This window comes from Lithobates pipiens, unplaced genomic scaffold (genome assembly GCF_037356315.1).
Source record: "Lithobates pipiens isolate NorthernLeopardFrog02 unplaced genomic scaffold, aLitPip1_a1.2 Scaffold_8, whole genome shotgun sequence".
NCBI classification, from domain to species: domain Eukaryota; kingdom Metazoa; phylum Chordata; class Amphibia; order Anura; family Ranidae; genus Lithobates; species Lithobates pipiens.
In genome coordinates this window covers 193596881-193614230 of record NW_027507903.1, presented here as the reverse complement: position 1 = coordinate 193614230, position 17350 = coordinate 193596881, and the positions used below count along the sequence as shown (strand labels likewise).

The window sequence follows — 17350 nt, the reverse complement described above, 5'->3', positions numbered from 1 at the left end:
AGCCAAAGTTCAGTAACTGAAACAGATAGTCAGCCAAGCCAGAAGTCAGGTATCAAAGTAGTGGAACAGCAAGCAGGGTTCGGAGCCAGAAGGGATCTCAGCAAAAGACAATCTTTAACCACATTTAGGGCCAGTTCACACCATAGAAACGCAGTCCGAATGCGTTCCAGGTGCTTTTCTGCATGCACGTTTTGGTGCGGTCCAGTGCTTTTTTCTTAACCTTAAATAAGGACAAGTGTGTTGCAGTGCGTTTTTGGTGCATTTATGTGCATTTTTGATGCGTTTTACAGCGTTCCAGTACAGTCCAGTGCAGAAAAAAATGCTGCATGTTTTTTTTTTCTGGAACTGGAATGCACTGGAACTGACCGCACTGGTGTGAACTATGCCAATAAAAACCATATAACCTACTTTCCATGTGTTTTTGATGCAGAAAAAAAAAAAAAGCGCACTGGACTGCATGTGGTGTGAACTGGCCCTAAAACTGGCCACTTTCTCCTCCTTCCTTCCCAGACCAATTTTCAGCTTTCAGCGTTCTCACACTTTCAATAAGAATTGTGTGGTCATGCTACACTGTACCCAAATGAAATTTTTATCATTTTGTTCGCACAAATAGAGCTTTCTTTTAGTGGTATTTATTCACGACTCCATTATTTATTTTTTGCAATATAAGTGGAAAAAGAGCGGAAATTTGGGAAAAAATAATATTTTCTTTATTCTAACGTAAAAGAAATCCAATAAAATCAAATTTTGTCATAAATTTAAACCAAAATATTCTGCTACATGTGGGGGGTAATTAGCTTGGGAGAGTAGTTCAAATTTGGAGGTGAGATTTATTCCAAGATATCGGATTCACTCCACGAAAAGTGAAATTAGTCCTTCAACTGGGCCACCAGTGATGGCTGGAGAGAGACGTTAAGTGCTTGTGACTTGGTATAGTTAACTAGTAGACCCAAGATCCCAGAAAAATAATAATAATAATGTAATAGGGAATAGAGAACCCGTCTGGACCCGGGGCAGAGTTTTTCTTTAAGTTTTTGATCACCTCTACCACTTCTTCCATTGTGACTGGGGCTTCAAGTCTGTCTCTATGTTGCTACGATAAAGTGGGTATAAGCAGTTTTTCTAGGAATTCAGTCAGATCAGGGGACCTCGTTAACCATTGTCCACTATACAAGTCAGCGTAAAATTTGTGGAAGGTTTCCATGATACTGTCAGGTTTGCCGTGGGTGGTTGACCAGCTATATTTATTTTGGGGTAGGTGTGTGTGCGGGAGCGTGGTGTAAGTTTGGAAACCAAGAGAGACCCAGGCTTGTCCTTTTGATGGTAGTATTTTGCCCTTTGCCATCTGATGCTTTTTTTCTACATTAGCTGTTAGCGCTAGGTTCAGTTCAAGGTGGGCAGAATCCAGGCGGGACGACAGGAATCAGAGCGAGGGGATCCTCCAATGGCTCCTTGGGGCGAGAATGCGCGGTCCCCACCACTCATGCGCGAAGACCCGCGCGTCGGGGCGACCTCACGCACACCCGGCCCACTGACACACCAAGCCTCAGATGGCGGACAGAGCATGTCCACTGGAGTGGCAAGATGGAGGACAGGGGCGGAGAAGAAGTTTGAGTACGTCCTGGAACACAATGTATTTACTTTTAATGGCTCCCACTACCTCCAGGTGCAGGGGGTTGCGATGGGGACTTGTTGTGCCCCGTCGTATGCCAACCTGTACCTGGGGGAGTGGGAGAAGATGTTTTTGGCTGATGAGACTCTAGCCATTTTTTACATTATTTTACTGTCCTTTAAGGGGGAATAACAATTTCTCCAGATCCCTTTTTTTTGTTCTTAATAATTAGCTCCCTATTCCACATCTTATACTGATCTATATGCCTGTGTGCACGCATATGTTTATGCGTTGGTATGCAGACATTTTAACTTTCTATTATGTATATAATTCTGTGTGTAAATGTAACACACATTTGTATATAATACAACCATTATTATTATTTTTTTTCCTCCTCTCTCTGAGATATCTTTTATTTTATATATTTCTATAGGCTTTATTTACCGCTGCAGTTTCTTGCTTCTTACATCTCTACCTACAGTTATGGGCAGTTTAGCCACATTCTATTTTCTATACATCTAAATACAATTATGCAGAAAAAAAAAAAATCAATTAGTTAATGAGGGTTCTGCCTCTATAATGTGCAGTACTCTACCATTATCTTTAGGGATTCCCCCGCCAGGCTCCAGTATGTTCACGGGTTTGGCCTGGTACTCAAGGCATGAGAGCTAAATGGATCTACTTGCTTTCTTTTGAAGACACTAAATTGCAGTCTCTGCTCTATTATATATTTCCTCTGTTTGCCTCATCTACCTTGAGTTAAATGTGCCTTCTTGTCTACAAGTTTTAATGTTGATGAAACTTTGAAAATTTCTTCACCGTTCACCCTTTTGTACGTGAAGTAAGATTTGCTATGGAAAATATGTGAAAAATGTTTTATGGAAGGCTTATTGTTTGTATATTCTATATCTTCGATGAAATCCTACTCTTCTGTGCACCCCTGAAGAAGGAATTTCGAAACGTGTTGGGAGGTTCTATTACATGTGGTTTACAGGGCGATATCATTTGACTGTGCCTAGTCAATCATTGTTTCAGGTCTACTCAATCATTTTTATTATGTCAAATTTGAATAAATATTTTTTTATTTTTATACTTTTTTGATATTGTCCAATATATGTTGCCTAAAAAGTCTGCTTAGGGGAAAAAACTTCTTCTTACCTTGTAGAACTTGGTAAATGTGTGAACAGACGATCAGATCGCCTCTTTACACATCTGCGCGACAGACGCTTGGTGTCGGAAGGCCCAAGACGTTCCGAATGCCCTTGTGGAGTGGGCCGTGACTGAGAAGGGGGGCACCTGCCCCTTTAAGGCATAGCCTTGCACTACAATCTGTCTGATCCACCTGTAAATGGTGGCCGAAGAGACCGCCATGCCTTTCTTTGGGCCAGCCACCGAAACAATGAGTCTGACTTCTGAAAGGGAGCAGTGGCAGACAAATACACCTTCAGAGCCCTAACCACGTCGAGAGCGTGAAGGGCCACCTCTTTAGGGTGTTTTGGTTTAGGACACAGAGATGGTAACACAATGTCCTCATTGATATGAAAAGCAGAGACCACATTCGGCAGAAAAGACTGTTGCGGACGCAACACCACTTTATCCTTGTAGATAACCAGCTAAGGCGACTTGCAGGACAAGGCCGCCAGTTCCAAAACCCTTCTGGCCGATGTGATGGCCACTTTCTGGGAAAGAGTCAACAGGAATCTCCCTGATATTTTCAAACAGTGGTTTTTGAAGCGCTGATAACACCAGGTTCAAATCCCATGGGGGTAACTGTTGACACACCGAAGGGACTACATGTCACACCCCCTGAATAAAGGTACTAACTAATGAGTGAGGCGCCAGGGATCGTTGAAAAAAAAAAGACAGCCAAGGCTGAAATTTGCCCTTTAATGGTGCTTAACGCCAACTTCTGGTCTACTCCCTGCTGAAGAAACAGCAGGATCCTGGATATGGAAAAGGAGCGCGGACGCCATCCTTTCTCCTCACACATGGAGATGTAGGTCTTCCAGGTACAATAATATATCTTCCAAGAAGATGATTTCCGCGCCCTCAACATAGTTGGGATCACTGAGTCCGATAGAACCTGGTTCCTCAAAACTCTCAATAGCCATGCCGTTAAAGCCAGCGATGGTAAAGCAGGATGGAGAATCGGACCTTGAGACAGAAGGTCCTCTCATAACGGCAGTTGCCATGGGGCGTCTGCCACCATGCGCACCAGGTCTGCATACCAAGGACGCTGAGGCCAATCTGGGGCAATCAGTATTACTGGGATCCCCTCAGCCTCCACTCTGCGAAGCAGATATGGTAACAGTTTTAGTGCTGGAAAGGCGTAGATCAGCCGGTACTAATCCCACTGAGCCACCAGCGTATCTGACGCGTCTGCCCACGGATCTCTTGTCCTGGACACGAATCTCGGCACCTTCCAATTGAGACGGGAGGCCAGAAGATCCACGTCTGGTGTGCTCCACCTCAGGCACAGTAGCCTGAATACTTCCGGATGCCACGCCCATTCTCCTGGGTCCAGCATTTGCCGACTCAGATATTCCGCCTGCCAGTTTTCCACACCCGGGATGTAAATGGCCAACAGGGCCGGAACGTGTCGCTCTGCCCACCGAAGTATGTGAGCGACCTCCCATGCGGCGGCTGAGCTTCTTGTTCCCCCTTGGTGATTGACGTGTACGACAGCCGTGCCGTTGTCTGGCTGGATCCTGATCAGACGCCCCTGAAGTCTCATTGACCATGTGGAGAGGCACAGCCTGATCGCTTTTAGCTCGAGCAGATTGATCGGCAACTTGGCTTCTTCCACCGACCAGTGGCCCTGAGCCGACTGAACCCCCATCACTCAACCGCAGCCGGACAGGCTGGCGTCTGTTGTGATCACTGTCCACTTCAGAAGTAGGAACGACTTCCCGGACTGAATCACCGGGGACCTCAGCCACCAGATCAGTAAGTCCCTGACTGACTGGCTCACCTGGATCCATCGATCCAGGGACAACTGAGATTTGCCCCATTTTGTCAAAACCTCCTTCTGCAAGACTCTCGTGTGGAACTGGGCATATAGTACTGCCTCGAAGGAGGCTACCATGAGCCCCAGGACTCGCATGCAGAAAGTGAGTGACAACCACTTGCGGTCCATCAGCAGTTTTACCGCGGATCTGAGAGTCTGCAGCTTGTCTGAAGGGAGAAATCACTCTCACTTCCCTGAAGTCCAATAGCAAGCCCAAGTACTCCAGATGCTGGGTCGGTACAATCACCGACTTCTTTAGGTTCAACAGCCACCCAAATTCTTGCAGGGTCTGCAAAGTGATCGCCACATCCTTCTCTAATTCTGAGGCGGAAGACGCCCTCAGGAGGAGATCGTCTAGGTATCCCACGATTGTGATCCCTCGTTGCCACAGCAATGCCAAAACTGGAGCCAATACCTTAGTAAAGACTCGGGGATTGATGCCAGACCTCAAGGGAGAGCCACAAACTGGTAATGGGCTTCCCTGACTGCAAATCACAGAAACTTTTGATGCCAAAGGCATATAGGTATGTGCAGGTATGCATCCTGGATGTCTAAGGATGCCAGGGAGTCCCCTTGATGGAGCGCAGCGACTACTGAGCAAACTGATTCCATTCTGAACCTCTGCACTTTCACAAAGTGATTGAGGGCATTTAGGTCCAAGATTGGAATTACCCCTTCCTTCTTGGGAACTACAAACAGATTTGAGTAGAATCCCTGGAAACGTTCCGATTCCGGAACCGGTACAACCAACCTGCAACTCAGCAGGTCCCTTACTACCCCCAAGAGGGCTTACCGGCGAGCCGGGGATACGGGTATGCTGGAGGGGAAGAATCAGTTTGGCCGGCCAAGAGAAACTATCTTGTAGCCAGAGGAAATCAGATCGCAGACCCATTGGTCGGATAGTCGAGAGGACCACCGGGCTGCAAACTCCCGAAGGCGACCCCCCACCCGAGACATAGGTGGGGGCAAACCTTCATGCGGTAGCACGTTTGTTTGCAGGCTTGTGGGTCCTTCCGTGGTCGTCCTGTCGGACTGGGGGCGTTTAACCGAAGCTCCGGGCGGACGAAAGAGCCCTTTGTGAGCGGAAAAAGAGGGCCCTTGCCTACGGCATGGCTCCTTGGCCTTGCTGCCCTGTGGGAGTAGAGTACTCTTACCACCAGTGGCATTTTTAATACTGTCATCCAATGAGCCAGTCTCCAAGGAAGGGAAGATCCATCAGGGCTTTTTTGGACACCTGGTCAGCAGACCAGCATTTTAACCAAATCAGGTGCCTAGCACCACTGCTGACACTGAAGCCCTGGATAACAGAGGAAGAGTATCCAGGGCCGTGTCACAAACGGGCCGTGTCACAAACGTACTTAAGGCCTTACACTAGTTAGTCTGCTAGTTAGGCGCAGACAGGAGAAGCCTGTTGCTCTCCCAATTTCCCAACAGTTTTGCCCACTCAGTGTCTGCGACACAAGTGCGGACGCCAGTACTGGTCACACGGTGGACCCCACAACCGTAAACAAGGAACGAGCCACTGTCTCGGCCTTCCTGTCCGTGGGATCCTTAAATGCAGGAGTCCCCTCTACCAGGATCGTGGTTACTTTATTTAACCTAGATACTAGGGGGTCCACGACCGGAGGAGCCGACCACTTCTTGAGAAGGCTTTCCTCAAAAGGGTAACGCACCGCAATGGATTTGGGGACCGGAAAGGTCCGTTGCGGGCGACCCCAGTCCTTGTAAATGAACTTGTCAAAATAAGTCAGATACTGAAACACCTTAGGTGAACGTGCTGGCTTGAGAGACCCAAAGGGGACCGCTACATCAGCAGAGGGATCTGCTGGCTCCTGAATCTTCAGGGTATCACGCACAGCTGTGACAAGTGCTCCAACGAGTGCTTTGTCGTGCACGGACCCAGACAGAGACTCATCCTCACTGTCCTAGTCAGCATCATCTGACAAGACAGAGCAGGGGTCACCAGCCTCAGCAGGACCAGAGTCTGCGTCAGAGCTCTCCCCAGAGGATGGGGGCAGGGGTCGCATTTTTGCGCCCTTTTCCCCACATGCCGCCTCCATCTTGGCAACAAACGAATTGAGGACCCCCGTCAGGGTGTCCATAGGCACTGGGCAGTCCGTGGGCGACCCGGTTGCAATTGCCTGGATTTCGGGGGAAGAAACCAGTTTCTGAAGCCATGCTGATCCTACCCTGTTTGCCACCCGAAGGGGACTTAGGACAGCGACAGTCCCGCCCTCCTTACTGCCGCTGGCTGAGGGGCTCTTTCCCGCTGGACTCACCATCCTGAGGAGTTCTGTGCTATTCAGCAGGTAGTGCCTGTAGTCCCTTGTTGGTTCCCAGGTGCAGAGGAAACAGTGCTGTGTCGGTGAAAGCAGCTGCAATTGGCGCTAAAAACGCTCTGAAGTGTGTGCAGGCTTCAAGAAAATGGCCGCCCAGCGTCTAGCACAAGGACATAAAACACAGGTGCACGTGCTGCCGCTAGAGAACACTCAAAAAACGTACAGACCCACTCACTGATCAGTACAGGGTGGCTGCTGGCCCGGCATACTGTGACGCAGACATCAGTAGCCTGGTCATATGTATGGCCCGAAGCATAAAAGCTCACTGACCACCTCTGGAGCTGAGGTTTGGCTATGGCCTGCCTAGCACGTAGCTGCGGCCTGTACACGCTCGATGGCCGGACTGGGGAGACTACAAGGATAAGAGTATCCAGCCTGTCACCCAGCCGACTGTTGATAGTAGATCTCAGGATCAATCATCTTGCGCAAAAAGTCATGCTTCTGCAGAAAAAAAAAAAGCACAGACTGATGGGCCCGCAGGGTTCCTAGGTCCTTCTCCTTCACTAGGCAAAATAAAACTGATGGCTGCATGGCAGGCTGGAGGGTTGTTGCCCAAAAGACCGCCCCCTGGGCGGAACTAAGAGTTCTGAGTGTTGTATTACAACTAATGCCTAGTATCTCCTAGTAATAGGGCATAACAACCCAATGGTTAAGAGAGGAGCTTTGTCTGTCGGTGAATATAAGAGAAATCCAAGTTTTAGTAACTTATTAGTGCCTTGTTCTCCAAATGGCATTTATAACAACATTAGTACTTGTAGTTAACAAGTATGTGTTTTAGACCAGTAATAGTGTGCAACCACTAACTGTGGCGTTCTGAGGCAGGAGGAAGAGAAGCCCACCTGCATCACCTTAGAAAATGACTGCATATGAGGGCTAGTGCCCAGTGTTGAAGCAATGTCTCCACTTCTATAACCCACAAAAATCAGCACTTCTTGGCCAATTAGAAAACAGGACACAATTCAATGACAGATTACTTACAATGTCAACTTGTAGAATACTGCGATACCGAGCTAGTAGCAAATGCAAACAAGCACCTTTACCAAGGATCTGCCTTCTACTGATGGGCATCCCTCTTGGTAAAACGTCTACAAAAGGTCAGCTATGCTTTAGATGATCTCAATCTAAAAGGTGAGTCTTATGGACTCTACGGCCCAAAAACATGGTACATCAACCATCTCAACGTACATACCTGTTTTCGGTATGGTGTAATCACTCCAATCTCTTTAGCAGAAACTGATGTAGTAACATGTTTTGCAAGAATACAGCAGTATCTCATAACCTGAACAGCTTCAGAGGGATTAAACCAGGATGGGTTAGTTCCTTCTCGCATCTCTGTACCCTGTTAAATAAACAGATGTTTTCTGATCCTAAACAAAAAGCAATTTACCTCAAAGGGTACATACCAAACACTGCCCTTACCTTTAGTGGCCTACACTCCTGGAATGGCCAAGGTAAGAGAGAGCTAAAGTGTTACTAAACCCAGGACCCTGCATTCGCTATATCTGGTCATACACAGAACATGGATATGCAAATATTTTAGTAAATATCAACTGCTAAATACCTTTTCTCATCAGCAGTATATAGTGTCTTATGACTTCTATCAGTGTCTGGTTAAAGCTTGTAGGAGGATTAAATTTTTTTCTGGACTGTCCTATGAGGCTGCAGGACCCCTGACCCTCTGTCTGGACAGTGCTGATTGGCCTTGTGCTGATCACATGCACCCCCAAGCAAAAAAAAAAAAAAAAAAACTCTCTAGCAATATACATCAAACTGAGCATGTGCAGAGTGGCCCAAGGCTCTATACCAGGGATATGCAATTAGCGGACCTCCAGCTGTTGCAAAACTACAAGTCCCATCATGCCTCTGGGTGTCATGCTTGTGGTTGTCAGAGTCTTGCTATGCCTCATGGGACTTGAAGTTCTGCAACAGCTGGAGGTCCACTGATTGCATATCCCTGCTCTATACTGTCAGGAGATGGATTAGGGACTGTGGAAGAAGGGGAGGACCAGAGAAGATAGAATCAAGCAGCCTTTTTACACAATGCACAGGATTAACTCCTTAGGTACCACTGTAAGTATAACTATTGTGGGTATAGTAACACTTTAAGAGATACAAAAAAGAAAAGAAACTGCCACATCTTACTGCTACAAGCTATATTCATATTCCAATGTTTGGGCATCCGTTGTCAAATTACACTTTGTTAATTTTCTAAGTGAGAAAATAAACATGATATATTTCTGATAATGGTAATATACAATTGCTATTTGCTGGATTTTGCACTGTTAAGTTGCACTATGTATCCACTGCACTAGCCAATTGCGTTGCATACCATGGATTTTAAGACTGAAGTTAAGGTTTTTGCAACTTTGCATAGTGGAATGGTGAAGCACTACTCATGCAGAGTGAGTCTGATAATAGGGCTTTTGCAGTGAATTAAAAAGGTTTATTTTCTTCTTCACCAGTCTACTGCTATCAGATGTTTTTTTTTGGCATCAAGTTCTTGTCTTGACATCAACAGTTTTTACTTCAATGCAAAAGGACTGGATTAGGATTAAGGCCTAAAAATCCTCCAATTCTGAAAAAACGTATTAAACATTACCAATCTTGTGGAAGACGAACTAAATTTTTGTACACTGCCACTTTATTTTGCTTTAATTTCTTTCAAATCTATCAGATTCAGCCAAATCAGTAGAAACTGCATTAGGCTTCATGTACACTACAGCTCTTCAGTGTAGAAGCTTTTGGCAATTTTTTGACAAAGCTCCTAAACGCAACTCCATGAAATTGTCCATGTACACAGGCTTTTATCAGAGTTTAGGAGCTGCTGCGGTTAGGGGAGGTTCAACCTCCCTCAACCCCCCTCTCCTGAAGGAAGAATTGTATTCAGCATAGAAATGTCTTGAAAGCCAGAAAGCGAAAACCGCTACAAAATCACAAAGTGCTTTTGCAGCATTTCGTGTTTTCTGGCAGTCAAAGACGGCTGTGTGTACATGAAGCCTTACAATTTGTAGAAACTGCTTTAAATACTTTAGTCTGTTCACAGTCGCATTTGACCGGTTTATAAACTCCTCCTAAGCTGTGTAAAGTCGTTTTTATATTCCCATTGACCTGTATGGGGGGAAAGTCCATGTATACAAGCATTAAAGCACAGTGCACCCTATAAGTAAAACCGCTAATGCAGACAAGTGGCTCCAGTACATTATAATGTACTATGACTTTTTGCAAAATATAGTGTAATGTGATTGTCACACTGATAGGCCTCTGCTGGCACCCCCAAAAGCCTGCTGAATAACTCCCATACTGTTTACTTTCTCATGTTCCTAATAGCTTCAGGGACAAAACAGAGTTTGGAAACTTGCCCTCAGCATCCAGACAACATGCATCTTTTTTTCAAAAGCAGGCACATGCACACTCTTTCCCTATCTACATAGAGTTGCCCCAGGGAATGAGCGCACACTGCTCATGCACCAGCTTTTGAAAAAGTGCCCAACCTCTGCTGTATCCCAGAAGCTATTAGGGACAAGCAAAGGTAAACCATATCGGAGTATAGTGGGCAGGCGTCAGGGGTGCCAATCAAAATGACAATGTATTTTGTAAAAAGACACAAAGCATTGTAAAATACTGGGTCCCCTTGTCTGCATGGGCAGTTTTTCTCATTAGGTGGACTACGTCTAAAGGGATCTGAGATGTTGCTGTTTCATCTGAGGGAAATCCTGAAAACATGACCTGTTGGGGTGCCTTGAGGACTGGAGTTGAAAAACGCTGGTGTAGACAACATACAGATGCAGACTTTTCTGTACAAGTTATAATAAAACTAGTAAAGTTACATACCCTGATGCCGTGGAAAATTAATGGGAAGCCTTTTTTGGGCAGTCTGTCCCATCGCAAGAGTTTGTTTACCACGGTTGGATCTGCACAGACCTCCAGTTCAGTGTGGTAGAAAAGCTTTGAAGGTAGATGGATCAGAGCCGCATGTGACCGATAATTCTTCATCAGTTTTGTGATCTTTCAAAAAATAAAACGAAAAAAAAAATAGTATTTTTTTGTACTCACTGTAAAATCCCTTTCTCTATAATTCACTGACCGACACAGCTCCTCTCTGTAACAAAATGGAACGTCCCCAAGCAGTGCCAAACGAGGGGTGGGAAAAACAGCATAAACTTCATCCACCATGGCAAGTGGGAACTAGTGAAACTAAACACACAAAAAAACAGCAGTGTGTGGAAAAACACCACCATATAACCGGGTATCCTCAACAGGAATAGTCCCCAAGACCGCAAAACATTGCGGAAGTAATGCAACAGTGCATAAACATAAGAGTACTGCGTTTTAAACGAAAAACCAGGAAAAACAATCTTGCATATCCAATTACAACTACACGGCCGCCTGCAAAACTTTGTGGCCAAAACAGGCATCAGCCGATGCACTGACGTCTACCTTGTAGAACTTGGTAAACGCATGGACAGACGACCAGGTTGCCGCCTTACACACCTGAGCGACCGACGCTTGGTGTCAGAAGGCCCAAGACGTTCCGATTACTCTTGTAGAGTGGGCCGTGACTGGAAAGGGGGGGAACCTGCCCCTTCAAGGTGTAGGCTTGTACTACAATCTGTCTGATCCACCTGGAAATGGTGGCCGACGAGACCGCCATACCCTTCTTTGCACCAGCCACCAAAACAAACAGTGAGTCTGACTTCCGAAAGGGAGCCGTGGCAGACAAATACACCCTCAGAGCCCTAACCACGTCGAGAGCGTGAAGGGCCACCACTTTGGGGTGCTTCTGCTTAGGACACAAAGATGGTAATACAATGTCCTCATTGATATGAAAAGCCGAGACCACCTTTGGTAGAAAAGATGGTTGCGGACGCAACACCACCTTATCCCTGTGGATGACCAGATAAGGCGACTTGCAAGACAAGGCCGCCAATTCCGAAACCCTCCTGACCAAGGTAATGGCCACTAGAAAGACCACTTTCTGGGAAAGAGTCAACAGGGGAATCTCCCTGATATTCTCAAACAGCGGTTTTTAAAGCGCCGACAATACCAGGTTCAAATCCCATGGGGTAACGGTGGGCGCACAGGAGGGACCACATTTCGTACCCTCTGAACGAAGGTACCCACTAAGGAGTGTGATGCCAGGGGTCGTTGAAAAAAAAGACAGCCAGGGCTGAGATCTGCCCCTCGATGGTGCTCAATGCCAATCTCTGGTCTACTCCTCTCTGGAGAAACAGGATCCTTGCTATGGAAAAGGAATGTGGATGCCAACCATTCTCCTCACACATGGAGATGTAAGCCTTCTAGGTACGATGGTATATCTTCCTAGAAGAATATTTTCGTGCCCTCAACATAGTTGGAATCACCGAGTCGGACAGACCCTGGTTCCTCAACACCTGGCTCTCAATAGCCATGCCATTAAAGCCAGCGATGGTAGCACAGGATGAAAAATCGGACCTTGAGACAGAAGGTCGTCTCGCAACGGCAGTCGCCAGGGAGCGTCTGCCACCAGACGCACCAGATCTGTGTACCAGGAACGCTGAGGCCAATCTGGGGCCACCAGTATCACTGGGATCCCCTCGGCTTCCACTCTGCGAAGCAGACGTGGCAACAATTTCAGTGGAGGAAAGGTGTAGATCAGCTGATACTGATCCCACGGGGCCACCAGCGCATCTGACGCGTCTGCCCACGGATCTCTCGTCCTGGACACGAATCTTGGCACCTTCCAATTGAGACGGGAGGCCAATAGATCCACATCTGGTGTTCCCCACTTCAGGCACAGCAGCCTGAACGTCTCCGGATGCAATGCCCATTCTCCTGGGTTCAACATCTGCCGTCTCAGATAGTTCGCCTGCCAGTATTCCACACCCGGGATGTAAATGGCCAACAGGGCCGGAACGTGTCGCTCTGCCCACCAAAGTATGTGAGTGACCTCCCGAGCAGCGGCTGTGCATCTTGTTCACCCTTGGTGATTTATGTACGCCACTGCCGTGGCGTTTTGTCCGACTGAATCCTAATTGGACGCCCTTGAAGACTCACCGACCATGTGTGGAGATACAGCCTGATCGTTCTCAATTCGAGCAGATTGATCGGCAACTCAGATTCTACCGTCGACCAGAGGCCCTGAGTCACCTGCACCCCCATCACTCCACCCCAGCCGGATAGGCTGGCGTCCGTAGTGACCACCGTCCACTTCCGAGGAACGATTTTCCGGACTGAATCAACGGGGACCTCAACGACCAGAGCAGAGAGTCCCTGTCAATCCAGGGACAACTGAGACTTCTTCCATTTTAACAAGATCTCCTTCTGCAGTACTCTGATGTGGAACTGGGCATAAGGTACTGCCTTGAAGGAGGCTACCATGAGCCCCAGTACTCACATGCAAAACCGGACCTGAGAGTCTGCAAGTTGTCTGAAGGGAGAAAAACTCTCGCTTCCCTGGAGTCCAACAGCAAACCTAGGTACTCCAGACACTGGGTCGGCACAATCACCGACTTCTTTAGGTTCAACAGCCACCCAAATTCTTGCAGGGTCTGCATGGTGATCGCCACATCCTCCTCTAATTCTGAGGTGGAAGATGCTCTCAGGAGGAGATCGTCCATGTAGCCCACGATCGCGATCCCACATAGTCTCAGCAACGCCAATACTGGAGCCAATACCTTGGTAAAGACTCGGGGGGCTGATGCCAGACCAAAAGGAAGAGCCACAAATTGGTAATGGGCTTCCCCAACTGAAAATTGCAGAAACTTTTGATGCCGAAGGCATATGGGTATGTGCAGGTACGCATTCTGGATGACCAAGGACGCCAGGGAGTCCCCTTGATGGAGTGTAGTGACTACTGAGCGAACTGACTCCATCCTGAACCTCTGCACTTTTACAAAGTGATTGAGGGCTTTCAAGTCCAAGATTGGACGTACCCCTTCCTTCTTGGGAACCACAAACAGATTCGAGTAGAATCCCTGGAAGAGTTCCGGCTCCAGAACAGGTACAGTCACCCCTCGATTCCGCAAGTCCCTTACAGCCCCCAACAGGGCCTCCCGGCGACCCGGGGATACGGGTATGCTGGAGGGGAAGAATCTGTTTTGTGGCCAAGAGAGGAACTCTATCTTGTAGCCTGTGGAAATCAGATCGCAGACCCATTGGTCGGATAACCGGAAGGACCACCGGGCTGCAAACTCCCGAAGGTGACCCCCCACCCGAGACATGGGTGGGGGCAAACCTTCACGCGGTAGCACTTTTGTTCACAGGCTTGTTAGGCTTGCGGTTCCAGGGACGTTTTTGACCGTCTGTGGGCGTCCTGTTGCGCTGGGGACATTTTGTCGAAGCACTGGGCGGACGAAAAAAACGCTTGTGAGCGGAAAAAGAGGGCCCTTGCCTGCGGCGTGGCTCCTTAGCCTTCCTGGCCTGTGGGAGTAGAGTACTCTTACCACCAGTCATCTAACAAGACTCCAAAGAGCCGGTCGCCAAGGAAGGGAAGATCCGTCAGGGCTTTCTTGGATACCTGGTCAGCAGACCAGCATTTTAGCAAAATCAGGTGCCTCAGCACCACAGCTAACACTGAAGCCCTGGATAACAGAGGAAGAGTATCCAGGGCCGCGTCACAGACGTACTTAAGGCCTTGCACTAGTTGGTCTGCTAGTTTCCCACGCAGACAGGGGAGGCCTGTTGCTCTCCCAATACGCGGTGCAAAAGTTTTGCCCACTCAGTGTCTGCAACACCAGTGAGGATGCCAGTACAGGTTGCACGGCTGACCCCACCATCGTAAACAAGGAACGAGCCACCGCCTCGGCCTTGCTGTCCATGGGATCCTTGAATGCAGGAGTCCCCTCAACCGGGATCGTGGTTACTTTGTTTAACCTGGATACTGGGGAGTCCACAAACGGAGGAGCTGACCACCTTTTTAGAAGGCTTTCCTCAAAGGGGTAACGCACCGCCATGTATTTGGGGTCCGTTGAGGGCGGCCCCATTCCTTGTAAATGAACTTATCAAAATAAATCAGATACAGGAACACCTTAGGTCAGTGTTTCTCAATTCCAGTCCTCATGGCCCACTAACAGGTCATGTTTTCAGGCTTACCATTATTTTGCACAGGTGATTTGATCAGTTTCACTGCCTTAGTAATTACCCCAGCTGTTTCATCTGAGGGAAATCCTGAAAACATGACCTGTTAGTGGGCCATGAGGACTGGAATTGAGAAACACTGCCTTAGGTGAACGTGCTGGCTTGCGGGACCCAAAAGGGACCGGTACATCAGCAGAGGGATCCGCTGGCTCCTGAATCTTCAGGGTATCACGCACAGCTGTGATAAGTGCTCCAACTAGCGGTTTGTAGCGCACAGACCCGGATGGGGACTCATCCTCACAGTCCGAACGGTCCTGGTCAGCGTCATCTGACAAGAGAGCAGGGGTCACCGGCCTCAGCAGGACCCGAGTCTGCATCAGAGCTCTCCTGAGAGGATGGGGGGGGGGGGCGGGGAACAGGGGCCGCTTTTTAGCACCTTTGTTCCCACATACCGCCTCTATCTTGGCAACGAACGAATTGAGGACCGTCATAAGGGTGTCCATATAGTCCGCAGGTGACCCGGTTGCAATTGCCTGGATTTCGGGGGAACAAACATCAGTTTCTGAAGCCATGCTGACCCTACCCTGTCTGCCACCCGAAGGGGACTTAGGACAGTGACAGTCCCACCCTCCTGCTGCCGCTGACTGAGGGGTTCTAACCCGCTGGACTCACCACCCTGGGCAGTTCCGCTCTGTATTACCGCAGTGCCTGATGATCCCCAGCGCTCCCAGATATAGCCAAATTGTGTCGGTGGCTGGCCGGTCGCACGATCAGTGAGCGATCTGACACACGTGTCCAGAATCACAGGATAAACCTCCCAGCGCTCTGTGATGACCAAACAGGAAGCTGAGGGCAAAGGGGCTGCTGCTAGTCAGGCTACAAGAAAATGGCCGCCAGTGTTCTAAGAGAATCACTAGGAAAATAGCCGCTTGAAGCAGATCTGACCCTTGCCCATACTTAAAATGGCCGCCGAACAGCGTTAGGAGAGGCTAGAGATAACATGTGGCAGACACAGCGCTGCACCAACACAGGGGCAGACTACACAGGCATCCAGCGGGACTAAGCTGCAGGACCCAGGCACCCAGTACAGCTAAACCCCCAGGTGAGAGCCCAGGCACACACACACACACACACACACACACACACACACACACACACACACACACACCACTCGGCACATGTACAGGGGGGAAGGGGAGTTAGGGACAGGGGAGAGAAGAGAGGGGGGCCCCCGAATCGACCTCCCAGGAAGAGCTGTACTTACCAGTTCTGAAGAGCTGGGGGACATTCCATGGTAGTCAACTCCTGATCAGTACAGGGAAGACTACTGGCCCGGCATACTGTGATGCAGACATCAGTAGCCCTGGTCATATGTATGGCCCGGAGCATAAAGCTCACCAACCACCTCTGGAGCTGAGGTATGTCGCAGCCTGCCGAGCCGTAGCTGCGACCTGCACACGCTCGATGGCCGGATTGGGGAGACTACAAGGATAAGTAAACCAGCCCGTCACCCAGCTGGCTGTTGATAGAAGATCACAGGATTATTCACCTTGCGCAAAAAGCCAAGCTTCTGCATAAAAAAAACACGGACCTATGGGCCCGCAGGGTTCTTAGGTCTATCTCCTTCACTGGGCAAGAAAAAACTGAGTCTGCTAGGGTAGTCTGTGGGAGTTGTAGCCTAGGGACCGCCCCTGGGCGGAACTGAAAGTTCTGAAGTGTTGTGTTACAACTTTGCCTAGTATCTCCAGTGATAGGCCTGACAACCCATTTTGTTACAGAGAGGAGCTGTGTCGGTCGGTGAATATAAGCGAAATACAGGTTTTGCAAAAAGCACAGTAGTGTGTCATGCCTATTTGTTGAAAAATAAATTGTAAAGCAAAACATGATAATACACATGCCCATATTACTTCTTGGTGTAACCTAACCAGTTCTAACTTATATTAAGTGATGATATACATACCAACAATGGATTGTAGTTTCCACATGCTCCATAGGTTTCTTCATCTCGTTGGTAAATTGGTAAAGACATCAGCCGCTCCAACAGGGATATGCTAAGTCCATATGCTAAAGCCAATTTAGACTTTATTACTGGACCAAGTTGCATAGGATCTCCTGCAAGAACGATCTATCAAAAGCTTCAGGTTAGCTAATAAAGTGGTATTAAACACAAAAACAAAAGATGTAATATATATCAGCTTACCAAAAACTTTAGATGCGATGGCTGCGTTTGTCATTTTTAGCCCCCCCCCAGGGTGTCTGCATTCGGGGTAGTAAAGCAGACACCTTTGGACAGCAGCATTGTCAGTCTGTGGAGAGGGTACTGTTGGACCAGCAGAT

The 17350-nt window shown here is 48.2% G+C and overlaps 1 protein-coding gene across 1 annotated transcript in view; it reads right to left on the bottom strand.

Moving 5' to 3' along the window:
- Positions 1-17350, bottom strand: part of MOV10L1 (Mov10 like RNA helicase 1) — a 301052-nt gene that overhangs the window by 29356 nt on the left and 254346 nt on the right. The window contains exons 20-22 of the mRNA XM_077473981.1: positions 16974-17138; positions 10790-10963; positions 8148-8297 (exon numbers count right to left, since the gene is read on the bottom strand). Of these exons, the coding sequence (XP_077330107.1) occupies positions 8148-8297; positions 10790-10963; positions 16974-17138 (489 nt within the window). The remainder of the gene's footprint in view (positions 1-8147; positions 8298-10789; positions 10964-16973; positions 17139-17350) is intronic.